The sequence below is a fragment of the Artemia franciscana genome, chromosome 2, assembly GCF_032884065.1.
Source record: "Artemia franciscana chromosome 2, ASM3288406v1, whole genome shotgun sequence".
Lineage (NCBI taxonomy): Eukaryota > Metazoa > Arthropoda > Branchiopoda > Anostraca > Artemiidae > Artemia > Artemia franciscana.
Window position 1 is genome coordinate 34,389,351 of NC_088864.1, and position 20,107 is coordinate 34,409,457.

General features: G+C 35.2%; 1 protein-coding gene across 2 annotated transcripts in view; it reads left to right on the forward strand.

Annotated features, from left to right (window-relative positions):
• Window positions 1-20,107, forward strand: part of LOC136040556 (polycomb protein SCMH1-like) — a 50,352-nt gene that overhangs the window by 16,469 nt on the left and 13,776 nt on the right. For both annotated transcript variants that reach the window (XM_065724782.1, XM_065724774.1), the window contains exons 3-8: window positions 3,607-3,813; window positions 5,582-5,816; window positions 9,805-9,990; window positions 11,296-11,442; window positions 13,010-13,294; window positions 19,542-19,646. In XM_065724782.1, the coding sequence (XP_065580854.1) occupies window positions 3,718-3,813; window positions 5,582-5,816; window positions 9,805-9,990; window positions 11,296-11,442; window positions 13,010-13,294; window positions 19,542-19,646 (1,054 nt within the window). In that variant the 5' untranslated portion in view covers window positions 3,607-3,717. The remainder of the gene's footprint in view (window positions 1-3,606; window positions 3,814-5,581; window positions 5,817-9,804; window positions 9,991-11,295; window positions 11,443-13,009; window positions 13,295-19,541; window positions 19,647-20,107) is intronic.

Consider the following 20,107-nt stretch of genomic DNA (forward strand, 5'->3'; position numbering starts at 1 on the left):
TTTTTAACTTATGAAGGAGTGGTCGGATCTTAATGAAATTTGAAGTTTGGAAGAATATCGTGTCTCAGAGCTCTTTTTTTTAAATCCCAACTGGATCCGGTGACATTGGGGGAAATTGAGGGGGACCTAAAATCTTCAAAAACGCCTAGAGTTGAGGGATCGGGATGAAACTCGGCGGTAAAAATAATCACAAGTCCTAGATACGTGATCGAAATAACCGGAACGGATCCGCTCTCTGGGGGAGTTGGGGGAGGAGCGTTAATTCTGAAAAATTTTAAAAATGAGGTACTTTTAACTTACGAAGGTCGGATCTTAATGAAATTTGATGTTTAGAAGGATATCGTGTCTCAGAGCTCTTATTTTAAATCCCGACCGGATCCGGTGAAGGGGAAGTTGGGGGGGGAGGATCTAAAATCTTGGAAAACGCTTAGAGTGGAGGGATTGGGATGAAACTTGGTGGGAAAAACACAAGTCCTAGATACGGGATTGACATAACCGAAATCCCGACCGGATCCAGTGTCATTATGGGGGGGGGAGGAAATCTTGAAAACCGCTTAAAGCGGAGAGATCGGGATGAAACTTGGTGGAAAGATTAAGCACAAGTCCAAGATGAAAAGAAAAGAAAACAAACGTAAATTAATAAAACAAAACATTGAGAACTATCGGTACAAGAAATTAGGATCTAATTCAGTATTTTCCAATAAGAAGCTTTTAATCTTACTTTTGAATTCTGGTAGGCTATTTGTATTTCTCAAAGTATTTGGCAAATAATTCCATATTTTCGGTCCGGTAAATTTAATTGAACAACCAGATGACGTGAGACGTCTCGTTTCTGTAACTAGTTGTATTTAACTTACGAAGGAGTGATCGGATCTTAATAAAATTTGAAGTTTGGAAGAATATCGTGTCTCAGAGCTCTTTTTTTAAAAATCCCAACTGGATCCGGTGACATTGGGGGGAATTGAGGGGGGGACCTAAAATCTCCAAAAACGCTTAGAGTTGAGGGATCGGGATGAAACTTAGCGGTAAAAATAATCATAAGTCCTAGATACGTGATTAAAATAACTGGAACGGATCCGCTCTCTGGTGGAGTTGGGTGAAGAGGGTTAATTCTGAAAAATTTTTAAAAATGATGTTTAGAAGGATATCGTGTCTCATAGCTCTTATTTTAAATCTCGACCGGATCCGGTGAAGGGGAAGTTGGGGGGGGATCTAAAATCTTGGAAAACGCTTAGAGTGGAGGGATTGGGATGAAACTTGGTGGGAAAAACACAAGTCCTAGATACGGGATTGACATAACCGAAATCCCGACCGGAGCCAGTGTCATTATGGGGGGGGGGGACCGGAAATCTTGGAAAACTCTTAAAGCGGAGAAATCGGGATGAAACTTGGTGGAAAGATTAAGCACAAGTCCAAGACGAAAAGAAAAGAAAACAAACGTAAATTAATAAAACAAAACATAGAGAACTATCGGTACAAGAAATTAGGATCTAATTCAGTATTTTCCAATAAGAAGCTTTTAATCTTACTTTTGAATTCTGGTAGGCTATTTGTATTTCTCAAAGTATTTGGCAAATAATTCCATATTTTCGGTCCGGTAAATTTAATTGAACAACCAGATGACGTGAGACGTCTCGTTTCTGTAACTAGTTTTATTTAACTTACGAAGGAGTGATCGGATCTTGTAAAATTTGATGTTTGGAAGGATATCATGTCTCAGAGTTCTTATTTTAAATCCTGAAGGGATCCGGTGAAGGGGAAGTTGGGGGAGTGGGAAAGTGGGACCTAAAATATTGGAAAATGCTTAGAGTGGAGGGATCGGGATGAAACTTTCAGCAAAAAAAGTCTAAAGTTCAAAGTCCATTTAAATTATGCTTTTAGAATTTGAAAATTTTCGATATTACATATTTCTAAAGTTTTCAACAATTCAAATTTCGAATTGAATAATTTTAAATTCAATGTCAAGTCAAAACATTGTCAAGGTTTAAAACTTGGGAGGATTTTTAAATAAAAACTTGTACTTCCTATTCTAGTCAAATCCTTGCCAATTCAAAATGTACTTAATCAATGGTATTGTCTCTCTGTTTCTCTAATACCAGGGTCGTAGGCTACCTCTCTCATATCTTACGGATCCAGCTCTAAGTTATCTTTGAGGGTGACTTCACTGCTTATGGACCAAAATGTTTTTTTTTTCTCAATTTGGCAATCATGCTTCTTACTTTGGGACAATGGACTTTATGGCCTGAGCCTCAACTCAGTTTGCTGTGTTCACTTGTGATAATAGCTTCTTATTCCGAACTTTTATGGTTTCACTTCTGATCAACAAATTTTGTTTTGGTTTTCTGTGAGATTAAATAAAAAGAAAAAAATTGAAGAAAAGGGAAACATAAGAAATAGATTTAATGTTTTTCTAAATTTAAAAATAAGACTGTTTGCAGAGATACGCTACATGATCAGAAAGATATTTGAATCTTCTTTTCAATTTTATTTTTATTTCGAATGTTATTTGGTGTTTATTTGACGGCTGATATAAATAGTATCTTAAAATACAATGATCACCCTATAGCATCGTTTCTCTGCGTGGCTATTCCCTTAGACTCGGGGTCGTGTTGGCAAGAAAAAGTTAACAGTTGCTTACGAAATAATCTCTTATTTATTCATTAAAAGATTTCAATTGATTCGCAACCAAATATATATGACTGTATATAATGATACTTTTAAGACAGATAAATAGGCTCACGCTTGTATTTATTAAAAACAGGACGTGAGACTACTGACTTTGTATTGAAGATGCTCTGGCATCGCGATGATACTCCGGCATCGCGACACAAAAAGGTTGAGAAATAATACCCAGTACTATGGATTTTCAGAACATTTTTTATGGCTTATGGTATCATTTTTTACAGTTTATGTAATCTTTGTGTTTATTTTGCATCCCATTAAAGGGTTTCAACCTCTAATTTTAAAACCCTTGTCCTATACATTGGGCTCATGAGAAGGGGGCAAATGGGTCCAGATCCTAAAGCGAGATTTTTTAGATGCGTAGATTTACGTTACTTGTGTTTTTCTGGCTGTTCCCCCCCCCCATAAATGAAATGTTTTATGGCTTATTTTTACCCCCCCTTCCCCATTATAAATATGAATTCTAAAAGGGATCTTCTATCAAAATGTTTGAGGAAATGTATGATGTATAGCTCGTATAATCGGAGGAGATGTCCTGAAAGAATTTTATATGCTCTTAGTGCCTAGAACCAATGCTATAGCTCTTCTTGTTCATTTTTATTATATGCCATATTGCTATTTAAAAAAATGAAAGCAGGATGAAAATTGCAAATGGGTGCCAGTTTTGGGTCTCAATGATTCTTCCTATATAGCAATCTAAAATGTGGCTAAAACCCAGAACTTAAGTTAAAACACAGAAAACAATATCTATTAACTTGTCCGAATTGCAGATGTTTCCCCAAAATGTTTAAGTTATGGTGAAACGGGATGGAATACTGAACGGCATGATGTAGTTTGTCATGATATGGTGAAAAGATGACGTTTCTTGTGTATTCGAGGTGACAGAGATGGACAACTTTTTGTTAACAGTTTAGTTTTCTTTAGGGTAAGTGTGTATATTGTAAAGAAGTATTAGCGAGTCCGGCAAAACATCACCTTACAACTGATTATCTAAGAAGACAGTTCTGTTCAGCTGTTTGTCGTGAAGAGTACAAAATGGAAGATGAAAAAAGTGTTGCCGATATTTTTGATTGGGAAGAATATTTATGCTATTCTAAAGCTGAAGCAGCACCGCAGTTTTGTTTTAAACAGGTAACATTCGTCTCTTTCTGTCCTTTAGAAAGCTAGAAATATCTATTCTTCTTTATAGAAAAGCTTTGTGTTTCAGCTTTTTATCTGTTAGTTCTTTTCTTGTTTTTTTCTGGATCTTAAGGCCTAAAAAATATTTTCTTGTCATGGAACGTAGCAGCCACAATCTAATAACGAAAATCGAAAGGTAACTGGATTAATAAAAAGAACCAAATGCATTCCAGTTCTTTCGCTTGCTTTTGACACAGTAAGTATCATATTGGGCTTTTGCTTGCTTGCCCTCTTTAGACGTTTTTTTGTTCCGTTAACTAGTATAATATACTCAAGTTCAATAGGTCGTCACAAAAGTAGCTAAAGAAATCATCAGCCATGTACAAATATGTTTGTTTTCCCAGCATAAGCCTTTTTTACAAAACTTCCTGTTTTGTTTTCGCTGTTTCTTTCACGGGTTTGCCATTTCCATTGTTTTGTTCCTTTTTACTTGATTAATGGATAATTTGAACTTGTAAAGTTAAGAAAAAAATATGTCGAAAATTTTGCCTAAATAAGCAACCAGGTGTTTTCTTTGCAAACAAACAAGAAAGCGCAAAAAGAACGAAAACATCAAAATTCAAAAAAAAAAGATGCATGAAAAAAGAGGGTTTTGAGAATGTCAAGCAAATAAAGAAAGAAAGAACGAAAGCATCTTCAAAAACAAATGAGGTACTCCTGTCCAATCCGGAATACAGGTTGACCGGATTGACTTGCATTTTTTCATTGGACAGAAATTAACTCCCTTATGTATTTGAATCCTTTAATCATGCATTGCTTTTATTTTGGAAATTCATTAGTTCTTCTTTGTTTTCAGTTTTCATCCTGATTTTTGGTTTCTCTAATGCTACTAGACCTTCTTTTTTTTATTACTAACTAAACTCAAACTTCAAGCAATAAATTCTCAATCAAGGATAGAAATTACGCCGCATAATTCTCCATCTTATATGAGTGCATCAAACGCAGCATTTATCTGTTTATGCGAAAGTGTCGAGTAATGTGAGTTTTGAGTAAAAATAATTTTTTTTTTTTTTTTTACTTATTAGTTGAAAAATTCAAAAGCCTGGATGTCCCCCTATAGTTTCGATTTTTAAGTTTATCTAGGAGTATAACACCGATTGAAAAACCTGTAATCTTGGATCAAGTTTTCGAAATTTTTACGTCGGCTACTTTATAAAAACAAATTAGCTGTGTGAAATCGTCTCTAGACATTATTTGGTGTTTGCGCCATTTTTAGTCACCAAACTGTTTAAGTCTTGCTTCTTTGTTAAAACTTCAAACTTTTTTTTTTCAATTTTTCTGGAGTGGATGGAAACTAATTTCCATCCAGTGGTGAGCTTTTAGTAGTAGTATTAGCATAAGAAACCATAACTTTTGCTGGGTTAAACTAAAAATTAAAAGTGTGATGATTGAACGAAAAAAAGAAACGCTGAAACCTATTAGTGATACTGGAAAGGATTTTAGGTTAAAAGCCACTTTAAAACATGATAAAATCGTACCAGCTTGAAGAAAATGCTGATCAACACTCAAACTTGAGTATATTCAGACTAATGATACATAAGCTAAGTGAATTTTACCTCCTTACTTTATATAGCACATACATTTTTCGGTTAAAACCGTTTCAGGTATCCCATATCCAGACAAGGAAAAAGCCGTAGGTCTAAAATTGAACTTGTTAGGTCTTAAACCCCATTATTTGTCCCTAATTTTTTATTATTTTAAAAATATGTTTCGTCCCTAGCATGAGATACCACCTGAGAATGAGTTCGAATTGAATATGAAGTTAGAAGCCTTGGACCCGAGAAATTTAACCTCCACGTGTATAGCAACGGTTGTATCAGTCCTCGGACCCCGAATTCGCCTTCGGTTAGATGGATCTGACGATAAAAATGATTTTTGGAGGCTTGTAGATTCACGAGAGATCAACCCTATTGGCCATTGTGAAAAGCTTGGCGGTATGCTTACACCTCCTCTCGGTAAGTTATTGTACCTCTATCTAATTTTGCGATTTGAAACTGACATTCATTTAGAATACCCATAAATTATTTAGTTACTGTGAATGGAAAAAAAAAGGCTAATGTCGACTTTCACCGGTGAATGTCAACAAACACCAAATGCGTCAATGAAAGTTAAAATGTTTCATTACATTCTTGTGCGTTCGGACCCTAACCCGCGTATCTCAACAATCACAGATATGTTCTGGTGAATGTCAAAAAGAGCAGGAAAAAACCCTAATCCTTAAAACCCAATCCTGCGAATGTCCAAAATAGAGGAAAAAACACCAATTCTTAAAACCTTATCTCTAATTGAGATAATATAGGGAAAAAACCCTTACCCTTACCTAAGGAAAAAGTCCTTACCTCTGCTTGGATTCAGTCAGCTTTGTTGGTTTTACGCAAAGTTTGTGTCAGCCTTATGCAAAGTTTGACGGTGACAGCTACTAACTACTACTACTCCATCCCACGCTCCTCCTCCATCCCAATCTACTCAAAGTCTCCCGGGAAGTTCCAAATTCCTTTAAATCTTTCTTTATGACATCGTCCCACCCCAACCGTGGACGACCTGCTTTCCATTTAGCCCTAGACGGTAAGCCAAAAAGGACAATATTAGGCAATCTGTCATCCTTCATTCGTAGAACGTACCCTAACCAATCTCAACCTTTTCCTTATTACAGCGCTAGAAAGCGGAATTGAACCACACTTTGCGTACAGCCTACTGTTTGAAGTACGGTCAGCTGGGTACCCAGAACAATCCGCAGCCAATTTCTCTGGAAAACATAGCAAATCTTCATCCGCTTTTCGGAGCGCCCATGCTTCAGAGCCATATTTGACCACTTCATCGCTGTTGCTTCCAGTATTCTAATCTTGGTTTGCAGACTTATCTTCCTATTGTTCCAAACTTTTTTTCTTTTTTTTTGTGAAAAAACACCCTGAGCCTTGGCTATTCTACTTTTGACATCTTCACTGCTCCCACCGTCTTTACTAATAATACTACCAGGGTAAGTGAACCTGTCCACCTGATCAATCTTCTCGTTACCCAATGTCACCTTTTCATCTTCACTTATTTCTAACCTTAATGACCTAGTCTTCTTAACATTTATTTTCAAGCCTATTCTAGTACCTTGAATTCGCAAAGCCTCTTAAAGTTCATTCATTTTTCTCACTCTTTCATCTAGAGTGCTTAAATCATCAGCATAATCTAAGTCCAGGAGAGTTTTTTTTTTCTCCCCACTTGGTTCCGTGGTCTCCCATTGCCTTTCCCTGTGCTTCTTAGGACAAATTTATATATTTATAACGTTGGAAGGCTAACGAGGGATCTGATGGAGTTCATTCGAGGGTGGAGTTCATTCTTTGTTTATTTAAAGCAGAATATTGCTGCGAATGAAGAAATGAAATTTTAAAACCAGCAAAAAACACAGCCAACTATGAAGCCTACCTATAAAGCCAGCAAAGTATAATCTATCACAAGTAAATGTGATATTGCCACTCTTTCAAACCCTCAAAAAGCTAGGGTGTCATTAGCACTTTACTGAAAACTAAATAGAGTGTTTAGATTGAAATTTCTATACATTTGACTGCAATGGATATGAACAGAAAAAATATCGTTCACGAACATTTATGTATTAGATTATTGAGAGTAAACCGGCTATTTGAAAACACGTTTGGATCAGAGGAAAAAAATTTGAATTTGTGCAGTATTAGTGTTGTAGAGTGACGTCGCTGATTCCACCACATTCGGATCAGAGGCCTGCTACTTGGTGAAGGAATTAGAACTAAATTAACAGTTTCATCCTTGTATGGATCATGAATCGGAGAAAAAAAGCTTCTCTGAAGTTTGCAATATTACCAGTTTTATTCCAGGAAACTAAGTTGCTGTTGTGGAGGCTAAGTCGCTAAGGCTAGGAATAAATGAAGATGAAAAGGTGACGTTGGGTAACAAAAAGATTAATCAAGTGCACAGCATCACTTACCTTGTTAGTATTTTTAGTAAAGACGGTGTGAGCAATAAAGATGTTAAAAGTAGCTCAAGGTTGTTTTTTTTTTCATAGTTGAAAATATTTGAAAGAATAGGAAGATAAGTCTGCGAACCAAGATTAGAATATTGGAAGCTACTGTGATAACAATGGCCAAGTATGGTTCTGAAGCAAGGGCGCTCCGAAAAACCGAGAAAGATTTGCTAGATGTTTTCCAAATAAGTCTTCGAACCATGATTAGAATATTGGAAGCTACAGTGATGACAGTGGCCTAGCATGGTTCTGAAGTATGGATGCTCCAGAAAACGGAGGAGGATTTGCGAGATATTTTCCAGAGAAATTGCGTACAGATAATTTGGGGTACCCTGCTGACTGACCGTATTTCAAACAGTAGGTTGTACGAAAAGTATGGTCCAGTCTCACTTTCTAGGGATATAATGAGAGAAAGGTTGAGATGGCTAGAGCACGTTCTGCGGACGAAGGAGGGCAGATTGTCCTCGGCCAACCGTCTAGGAGTAAACCGACTGCAGTCCTTGGTTGGTGTTGGAGGATGTTTTAAGGAAAGATTTAAGGGAAATGGGAACTTAATTGAAGGAAGGCTTTGAATAGAGCAGAATGGAGGAGCGTGCCTAGCTGTTTTGGCCTCAGGTGGCTTGATGCTGTGGGAAGTTGTTAGTAGTAGTAGTAATAGCAGTATATTCCAGGAAAAAATGGGTAGTTTCTTTTTAGTTGACTAAATAATATTAACTGGAAGGAAAACAAAACTATCCTAGCTCCAAACATACATTTGTCGGCGATCACTGAATATATGATTCGGTAGAGCAAAAAATTATCTATTGGAAACCTAGGGTTTCCTAATTTTCCTAATAAACCTGAGGTATCCTAATTTCTGGGAAATAATTCGGGAAAGATGATCCAGAAAAGACGAAACGCAAAGTTACTTCTCTTATATGAAATTTTCAATTTTTTGGATTATCTTTGGAAATTGCACGTGGAGCTTTGTCCCTAAAGCAGGCTAAAATAAATTCTGCTGCCATCCGCTCCACATTTTGGTGGTAGAGAGGGGGACGGGAAGCAGAATCTTTTCATTTCAATGTGTACTAGAATGGGCTGTCAGATAAGCAAACTAAACCCAATTGGATATAAAATTAGTCTTCTAGCTGCACTTTTTCAGTATTCACTCACTATTAAACCTTGGGTGGTGGAGAGGGGTAGCAAGAACCCTAAACTCGAGGTATTGAAGATGTAAAAAGAGTTTAGTTATGTGAGAACAAAATATTTCGAGATTAAAACCTTTTAGAAATTGTTTAGTTCCTCTGTTCGTTGACTTGCGTCACGGTTCAACGTGGGAACAAAAAAAAAGAAAAAAACATATAAAAAGTTCAAGATATTAAGTGATTATCCATATCAGCAGAAGGATTATGTAGAGAGTTCTGATTATTTATTATGGCCAAAATATTCACAAGAATCTTGCTTAAGAAGTTGAGAACCTGAAAGCGATTCATTGGCGATACTTAGATGAAGATAAACCAAAGACCCCATATTCCTTGACCCCAAGCTAGGCTGTTTGTAGCTATTTGCCTGAATCTCTTATTAGTACAAATATCATTATATTTCCTTTACTATACATCCAACCTGATCCATGGGAAATCCATCTCGCCCCGGGCATTCTCAGTGTATAGTCATTGCTCAACTCAAACAATGAAAAGCACTAAAATTAGATTGCTTGTATCCTAATGTACATGTGCGGGTGAAAGGTAAGTCAAATTAGTCATGGTAAATTCCATTGTTTTATGGAGTTTTGGGGCTAGAGGTAGTTAATTAAAAACCGTCGTAATCACGGTCAATCTAGGGCAAGATTTTAGACCCTCTGTAAGATTATTTAGAGCGCAGTTAATCATTTTTGGAGAAACTTTGCGTTTTTCTTAGTTAACGGATCATTTGCAAATACTTGATTGTGGTATGATTTGTTTTAATATGTTTTTTTTTAGGTTTTAGAATGAACGCCTCCTCTTGGCCGACGTTTCTTGTGAAGACTCTTAGTGGCGGTGTTATCGCACCAACGTCTTCTTTCAAACCGGAACCACCTGATCCGAAGTGTAATTTCTTCAAAGTGGGAATGAAGCTGGAAGCCGTTGATAAGAAGAATCCACAATTGATATGCCCTGCGACTATTGGTACATTTTTTTTCATGTAATTTGTTGAAATGCATACGATGATAAATGAAATATTTGCATAACTTTTTCCGTACAAGATTTGAAGGGGATCTTAATCAGTTGAAAACTGAAAGTTCTAGGGCTCTTTTAAGGGTTGAAAAGGATTGGAGGGCATACATCCTTCTTCGAACGCCCGTTTCGCTACCCGCCCTCTCCCGTAACCTTCGTGATATAGGAGCACAATTTTTAGCAGCGTCAGCATCGTCGAAAGGTTCAATGAACATGGCTCCAGGATAACTTGACCTCCACAGGTCCTATAGCAGAGGCCGTATATTATAGAAGTCATCAAATGTTTACAAAACCTATCTGGTATTGGGAAATATTACAGTCGTTCTTGATTGATTCGAAACTTTCAGCGATCGTTCCCTGGGCAAGAGCAACGAATATTTGTTGATAGGGACATTGGTTTAAACTTACAGCTGCAATTCCGTGAATCAATATGAATCTGTTACAAAATAAAAATCGCCCTGAGACATGTACCTCTCAAAATAATACCAAAAAGGATTCTTTTTTCTGATCGACTTGAAAAATATATTCTGAAGTCGTCAGGATAAAAAGATCTCAATTCAATGGAAAAAAAAATGGTTCCTCCGAAATTGGATTCTGATAAAGGACTGAAAGACTTCTATCTCAAGGATTTATAGCGATTATGATTCACTTGCTAACTCAGATAGCTTGTATTAATTTGTATTGAGAGCAAGTTAATATCTTGTGCTTAATCTCCATCTCTTATTCTTAATAAATGGAAAGTGAGCTTGTTCTTAGTTCTTGGTAAATGACAATGTTGATTCTCAATCAAAAGTTCAGTCGATTCCAAAAATGATCTTTAAGTTGTATTTTTTAAAATCAGATTCCTAAATTAAAATAGAAAATTTGGCTTAGATCAAAAATATCAAGAAATCAAAAAGATATTTTAGTTTCAGACGAATTTTCAGTCTTCCCAGGGTAAGCTAAAAAATAGTTTAAAATTCTTATTGGTTTATTCTGAAAAATTTATAAACCTCGTAGATTGAAGGAAAAGTCAACCTCCAATCATTCGGACAATACTTAAAATAAAAGTAAAATTAACACAAAATAAAGAGTTCTCATTATTTGGTATGGAAATACGAGTAAAATTTCGAATGTAAAAACTTTTTAACTCATAAAAACTGATCTGTGCAAACCACCAAGATTCTTGGAAACTGTTCCTCTAAGTTTACTAATATGTGCATTAAATGATAGGGTTGAATTTGTGTACATTCATATGAATTATAACTTCATTTTTAGGGGAATTAAAGAAGGACTTAATCCATGTTGTGTTCGATGGATGGAAAGGAGCCTTTGACTATTGGTGCCGCTATGACTCCAGAGAAATATTTCCAGTTGGATGGTGCAAGAGAAGCAATCATCCTTTGCAGTCCCCCGGGAAAACTGGTGAGTATTAGCCCAAATTATTCTTTAAATATTTTCCCTTAAAATTATGGTTTTACATAAAAAACTTGTTTTTTTATTATTATGGTTATTTATTATTTTATTTATTATTATTGTCAAATTATAGTTTTGACAAATAACCCCTCTTTAGCATTGACTAAGTTGAGATGTTACTTCAGACGGTCTGGCTGCTTAACAATAGGAATTCTTTCTTAAATACAAGTGGTATTATTCAATATGTCAGTTTCAGTTGAGGTATTTCGTGGATTCACCATCATTAAAATGAACTCTATATCTAATTAACTGCCGGGTAATTTTTTTATGTTTCAATTTATTTATTTATTTATTTATTTAAGAATTAACGACGCTTCTTGACTACTAAGGTCCCTGCGTCGGCCCTGCAGTGCATTCCTGCAGCGTGATTCGATCTCTGGGTCCCGTATTACCAAGCTAAGGTCAAATCCACTGCGCCACCACAGGACATTATCGGCTACTAGATTGTAAGAAAGTTCCTCGCGATAGCAGGGCACGAACATGAACGCCGTGATTCTAGTGGCAGAAACGTATCCACTGTACTATCCCGAGGTTAAAATATTCTTAGAAGCATTTTCTTCCTTACGACAGCAGGGATTGAACCCGAGCATTCTTAGTCGAGCGGCACAGTCGTATCCACTATGCTGTCACAAGGTCAATTTAAATTTATCTTGACATAGAGATTTGAATTGGCAGCCAAACTTATACTCCATAAATGCCTACTTTTTTAATGGTCTTATTACCATTCAAACTTTGACAATTTTGACTCTTTTTATTGCGGACAAAAAAGTTTTGGAAAATAATTTTCTTCGTCTTTAATTATGGATTAATTTGACAAATAGATTTGGAATATGGAGAAGTCTTATTTGAATTATCATCTTTAGACGCTCCCAGGGCAACAGAATAAGTTTTGCTGATTAATGCATGTTTTTTTTTCCAAAAAGATTTCTCTCTTTTGTGTTGAAGGAATTACCGTAGAATATCCCATACATTGTCATCTAGATTGTTCGTTAGTTCCTATTATAGATTAAAAAATAAAGCTTTGCGAAATCATTAAGTATTCACATCAGTTTTTCACTTTTCTTCTTTTGTGTTTTGGATTGTGGGGGAAGTTTTTACAAGCGAGTTTTGTCAATCTACTTTCAATGTTAATGTATATTTCAAATTTGAGTCTCTTTGCAAAGGTACAGTAAGGGTTTAAACAATTATGTTCAAAGTTTTTTTTATGTCAAATTACTATGAAAATTCACTCAAGCCCAAAGATTAGGTATATATTGCAAAAACTATAGGAAAAAATACGACAATTTGTAAACCTGGACTAGTTGTGTAGGGGGATATTGGTAGTGTTCCTATTGTTTCGATCGATCCAAATCCGTAATTTTTATCGATTGTAAAGCAGTATTTTGGACTGAGTATCCTGTTAAATATTAAAAGAAAGCAATACTTCTGACAAGCCCTTGGCTTTCCAATTTGATTTAATTGAGTTATACAAAGGAACTATCATAAGAGCATAAAACTAATGACGCAATTATTTTAGCTTTGCCAGTAAAGGCTCTAGCAACTCCTGGGCGTAACAAGAGACCTAAGCAAAAGAACAGCCCTGCTCCACCCACCCCAAAGACAATCACTAAACGGAAAAGGAAATCGAGTAGCTCTCAAGTTGCTGATTCTACATCGAGTCCTCTTCCTTCACCACCTAAAGCACCTATTACTGGTACATGTGAGCCAGACTCGCCAACTGAAGAGCTAGTTGTGAATGAAGCCCAACCAGATCTGTCTTCTCAAAGAACTTCTGAAACATTATCCCCGGACATTCATCTAGGTAAGTTTTCGATGAAGTCGGAATCAGTGTATCGGTGTATCAATTCTATTATTGTCGCACAGCTTAATTAAAGTGGAAACTAATTCAAGTGAACTGGTAAAGTGACTGAAATAATAGTAAATTGAGAATGAAAAGAGGTTAATAACCAAAAATGGACTCTTAAGAAAAACTCTGTTACTATCATCTGATGCTGTAAAAATATCTAATCTCAATCAAATATATAATCAAGTCTATTTGGGACTAGTGGGTCTTTTTGTGGGGTGCAAGCAAATTGCTAGAAAGCACTTTTCTTCTAAACAGAATACTTTGAATGATTTTCTTGAGACTAATGATCAATTTTGGCCTCCCATCTTGGATCTCAACATGAGGTTGTAACTTATTCATACTAAAATCATATACAAATTATTGTTTATATTGTATATTAAATTGTTGTTGGAAACTATCTTGAAAGCATCAGAAAGGAAGTAGTTTTTCGAACCTCGCAAATTATTGAATAAAAATAGACTCAAGAAAACCAAACTCTGCAGAGCATTGTGATTTCGATCGATTGAACTGCCCTTATTTATGTATCTGCTGGGGATCAAATTCAGTAGGCCTAGGCTCAAATCAAGGAATAGAACTAGACTTAAGAAAATTAAACTTTGCAGAGCAGCTCAGAGGGGACATGACAACCCGGGCTGCTGCCCTAGATGGCATTGCAGAGAGTTTGCCTGTTTTGATCAGATTTTTCACTTTGATTTGGCACTATTAACTCTGGGAACAACTTTGATTGCATTTTAACAGTAGATGCTATGTCATTCTGGGCCATTTCAAAAGAGATGTCTTCTTGTTTGAGTAATAAATAAGTTTTACTCACAATAAAGCATTATGGTAAAATTTTTAGTTCCAACAATTTTTGATAGGAAGTATTTCCGGAGCATAATAGTTCAGCATCCAACTTATTCTTGCACTTGAAGGTAGTTTAAACTAGCATCAGAATTATAGGCTGATGCTCTGTAAATATTATTTTCCATCAAACGGTTCTTAGTAAAAAATTATAAAGAGTTAGAAATTTTTACAAACAATAAATAAATATTTTTAATATAAATTAATGCATCAAAAGAATTGTTTTTTGATGCTGATTCAAAATATATATAGGACATAGAAGATTCGTCAAGTTTAATGGTGTCCATAAAAAGCTATAAGCTTGAGAAAATTTGACTGATTTTCAAAGAGGAAGGAAAACCCACATGAAGTCAAGCATCTCAATAAGAATCAAATCCTCAGATTCGGCATTCCTCATGATTAATAGCATCAGACTAGCGGCCCTTGAATGTTGGGTTAGGGGTCATGAATGGAAATTGGATTTGTAGTGCTCTTTTTCAGTGGCTAAATAGATTATGCAATCATCAAACTAGCTGTTTCACAAAGAGGGCTAAATTTGCCATTGGTTGTCAACAATGAGATAGCATATCAAATTACAAGTTTTAAAAAATTCAAATTGATCTTTCAAATTGCCAAGAATGTAAAGCAGCGCTCTGGGGCATTTGTATATGTAAAGTAATGTAGTATAGTACATATAAGAGTAACACCACACATAGGCATTTATTATCTTAATCCTTGGGTTAACTAAGTTGATTTATAAGATTTGTCATGAAATTATATGCAGCAGCAAGTGATTATACATCAGCTATTATAAAAGATGGTTGGTGGATGTTTTGTGAGAGGGAGGGGTATCACACCCCTCCCGGGTGTGGGAGGATGTTTATGAGAGAGAGGGGTATATCATGCCTTAAAGAACACATTTCAATGCTTAAATTGTCTAGCTCTCCATGGACCTTCACACAAGTATAGGTAAGAGTATGTGGGCATTCGGGGGATGTAGGAATTAATCTCTCATCTCACTTCATTTGAACTAAGCCTGAATAAGGTTGCTTTGGTAATAGAAGTCAATATCTGGTTCGATGGGAATGCTGATTTTTTGGCTTGATAAACAAAAATGGCTGTCTGACATATGAATGAATGAACTTTATTACCCGTAAAAGTATAAAAAACCCTGAGTACGGAGTGTTATAAATAAACAAAAACGATAAACAGCGAAGAAAAAAAAATTTAAACTAACAAAAGACAACATGGACTAATTAACCAGTATCAATATGGAAAAAAGGCTGCATATATGCTTGAACTAAGTGTTCTGGACCTTTCAAACCTTTCTCTGAACTCTAGTTAAACAAGCATTAACTAAACTCTAGTTCAATCCGAAATTATGCTTCAGGGTATCAATGCACCCTAACACAAAACAATAATTGGTAAATTTTTAGTGTATAATATGATTCAGCATGGATGAATGTAAATATATCACTTGATATTTCTGAGATAGCAGATAAGTTTATGAGCATTGGGAAATATATATTGATCTTTCCATGTGCAAGGAACACAAAGCTGCACTGTGGGACATTTGTACCTGAAAAGTAGTATAGTTTAGTCCATGTAAGAGAAACGCTAAACATAGGCATTTATTATCTTAATCCTTGTCTTAACTAAGTTGATTTACAGGATTTTTCATGAAATTATGTGTAGTGGCAAATGATTATGCATCAGGTATTATAAAAGATGATTTGGTGGGCATTATGTAGGAGGAGGGGTATATCATGCCTTAAAGAACACATTTCAATGCCTAAATAGTCTAGCTTTCCATGTGCCTTCACACAAGTTTATGTAAGAGTATATTTGCATGGGGGAGTTTAGGAATTAATATCTCATCTCACTTCGTTTAAACTAATTCTGAATAAGATTGCTTTGGTAATAGAAGTCAATTTCTGGCTCAATGGAAATGCTGAATTTTGGGCTTGATAAACAAAATAGGCGGTCTAACATGTATACTTAAACTAAGTATTCAGACCTTTCAAATCTTTCTCCGAACTCTGGTTAAATAAGCATATACTAAACTTCAGTTGAATCGGAAATTATGCCTCAAGGTATAATTGTACTCTAATACAATATTTGGTAAATTTGCGGTTTACAACTCAATGCACCTTGGATGATGGAGAATATATCACTTGATGTTTATATATTCTCTTTTATAATTTAAAAATCACTTCTAAATTTGCCAAATGTGCCATTGATTTTCAATTCTGACATAACACATCAATTTATTGGCATTAAAAAAATATATATTAATCTTCCCATATGCAAAGAAGATAAAACTACGCTGAGGGGTATTTGTACCTGAAAAGTAATGCAGTCTGGTCTATATAAGACATAGGCATTTATTACCTTAATCCTTATCTTATCGAAGTTGATTTCTAGATTTTCTTGATAATAATATGTAGCGACAAATGATAGTGCATAAGCTATTATAAAAGATTGTTGGTAGCCATTGTGTAGGGGAGAGGGTTATTACGTTCCTGAAAGAAAGCATGTCATTGCCTTAATTGTCTATCTCTCCATGGGCCTTCATACTAGTATAGATAGGAGTATATGTGCATAGGGGAATGGGAGAGGGAAGAATTAGTCTGTCATTTCCCTTCATGTAAGTCAAACCTGAATAAGGTTACATTGGGGTGATACCTCTTATGTTATTACTATCTTACATTTATTTTAATACTTTTTCTCCCTAAAATGATATGGTTTATGATATAATGATGTATAGGATCATTTTAGCAATTATAAAGAAAGGGAAGTGGATCATTTTGTAGGTGGGGCCTCATGCCTCAAAGAATACACTTTGGTCTTTTGTAAAAGCATGTATCAATTTAAAATTAGACAAAGAACATTGTTGCAGAGAACAAACAAGACAGATATATAAAGAGAATACCCATTAAATGTAAGATGGAAATGAACAAAGCTTCAATTATGCATCTGTTTTCTTACACAGATGGGAGTAGTAATGCTCCAAGCTTTCATATATTCAATCTCACTTTGTTAAGCTTTGGGTTATTAGGGTCTGTTATGAATAGTTCCCCAAAAATGATTATTGAATTATGAAAGAGCATGAAAAATAATTAGGACTTAATTCAGCTGAAAAGCTAAATTTTATGGAAAACCGCTGAGTCTAGGCTATTTAACAAAAATCTTGCGTAGATTTATAATTTTGGTTGTATGTTTGACCATTATGAAGGGGGGAGGGTCCTGGTAAACTTAATCATATTTAGATTCACAGTGGAATTCTGTCTACAGGAATGTCTATTTTTTTGCTAGGCCCACCTTAATATTCAGTTAGGCTAATCAGAAAATTGAACTCTTTGAAAATGGTCTAAAGAATGTTATAACGTTTCTTTATGGAGGTTGATAGCGCTAAACTATTACCAAGGTGCTCCAACATTATAATCTTACCTTAGCAAGCTAATGATCAAAATTATGGAATAGGCTACCTGTATTTCTTTAGGCTATGCCTAATTTAGATAAAATGAAGCAGTTAGGTTATGCCTAAATTGGTTACCATGATGATGAACCTTAAAATGAACTTCTAGGCTCTTCAAAAATTGTGTTATTGTCATCTTGGATAGAAAGAGAAACTACATGGGATGTGATAAGTGGCTGGAACATATATCCTGAAATGCTAACTTAAATACCATCTTGCACTTGGTCACCAACAACTACATTTTATGACAAATTAAAATAGTCACTTTCAGAACTTGATGAGCTTATATTTAACCGCTAGGTATATTTTCACTAATATTAGTTTCCGCTAATTCTTTTCCGTTTCACGGTTTTTCAAAAAAAATTCCGATGTTAACATTGTTCATAAAAATATTCGCAGACGTTCTAACTTTGTAGCAACTAAAAGAAAATTCGCAGTAAACTCGGGTTTTCATGTATAAATGGGCCTAGGATAGATCTAGAAGGCTAAATATGTTTTAGTTTTGGTGTCCTTGGTACTTTAAAGAGGACTACCTGAAATTGTTCTGCCAAGCAGTCGTTTCTTCTAGCCAAATTTTTGCCTTCATTTGAAAAGCTCTATTTATACAGGCAAGCAAGTGGACAATAGTTTCAAATTTATATTGGATTAAAATAGGCAAGTGCTTAAGATGTGCAATGATTCCCTGAGCCTGTTGCCCAATTATTCTATTAAAATACAAAACAGGTAATTTTAACAGTTCTCAAAAACTAGACTAGGGTGGATGATCGTTTCCTGGACAAACTTTTGAGGTATTTTAAAGAAAGTAGCAAAGCAAGACAAATGAAACTTTTGGAGACCAGCCCATTTGTCAATTCTTGGAAGTTTATCAAAGCTTTATCAACCTAACCTAGCGTAAATACTTCCTTAAAAAATTAATCATCTAGAAAGGGATTATTTACCCTGACTTGGAAATGGACAAATTCTGAAGATACTACTGCTACTGCTACTGACTAGGTTAGAAGAGAACCTATAGGTGGAAAGAAATATCATGAAGTGTTTGAAGAAGGTCTAGAAGCCACTGCCCTAGGCTAAATTCCTATTACTCACTCAAATTCGGAACTAACTTACTGCATCTAGATGTCGTACGTTACAAAATGGAAACATTTTCAAATAAGTCCCAGCACTCTGTTGACTCGGTCGCACTGCCTGTTGGCATGAAGGAGAGTTTACCTTCTCAAAGGATAATCCTTATCTAGCTCAGCATGCATTAGATGGATGGACCTCAATATGATACTGATGATTTAGCTCCTGAAACTTTGCACTGATTTTCTTAGACTAATAGAAATAACAACTCTAAAGCAATTATGAACTTTTTCTTTAATATTTCAAACCGCTTGAGCTATAAAACTTATAGAAATTATTTCAACTGTCAACTCCTTACTATTTCTGAATGTTTTATTTACCTGAGTCAAGTATTTTCTGAATAAATATCACAAGTGTGTTCAAAAAATAATTGGAAAGAGTATTAAAGAGGGAATGAATGAGTATGTTTACTATTTTTTTATCTGATTTCTGGCCCTATAAGCAAAGTCAAACAGTAATTGCCTACCTTATTATCCGCTCTCACTATTTAGTTACCTGCTAAAATTATAATGGAACTTACTCATACTGATATAAATAGTACCTCCATAGCAATTTTGGCTTTTAAATCCAGTACTTCCTTCAAGATATTCCATTCTTTGTGTACATATGTCTGCTTATTCAAAGCTTTCAAAGCTTTCAAAGCTCCAGATGGCTTAGCATATGCAAAAGTTTTTAATTAGCTTCTGCTTTGGTAATTTGGAACTGTTCTCCAAATGAGTTTCTCTGCTTCTCTCTTTCTATCCTGGTTTTATTTGTTTCTTATCTTTTTAATTTATTTTACAGATGATCAGAGCTTAATTTCAGAAATAAAAGTCCAAGCTAGAATATTGGAAAGTACGTCTTGCTCCCCACCATCGTCCCGCTCTTCAGTCGACGATTCAGTGCGAGGTTTGTTTCTTTTTTCTTTGATCCTATTTTTTGGTGCTAAAATCAAATAGAATGCTTAAATTGAGTTAAGTTTAGCCCGTTTTTTTTTCTATATATTTGAAAAGAATTCTCTTTTCAAATTGAGGTCTTTGTCTTTTTTAATATACTCTTTATAAAACTAAAACTGTATGATTGTCACAAATGTTGTATGTCAAGGAGATCCTTGACATGCGCAAATAATCGTGATGTTGGCATCCCTCAATTCCCCTCGAAGAACTAGAGCATCACTTCTGCTTTACTGACAATGAAGTAAATAGCATAATTGGAAGTTTAATTTAGGTTACTGGTTTGCTGTGTATTTGAAAGGAATGAAGAAACCTTTCTTGAAAATATCTTACATATCAGAGGCGGCGCTATAGCGCTGGTTAGATTAGAAATCGGATTTTAAAATCTCATTTGATTAGAAATCGGAAGCTTAGTGC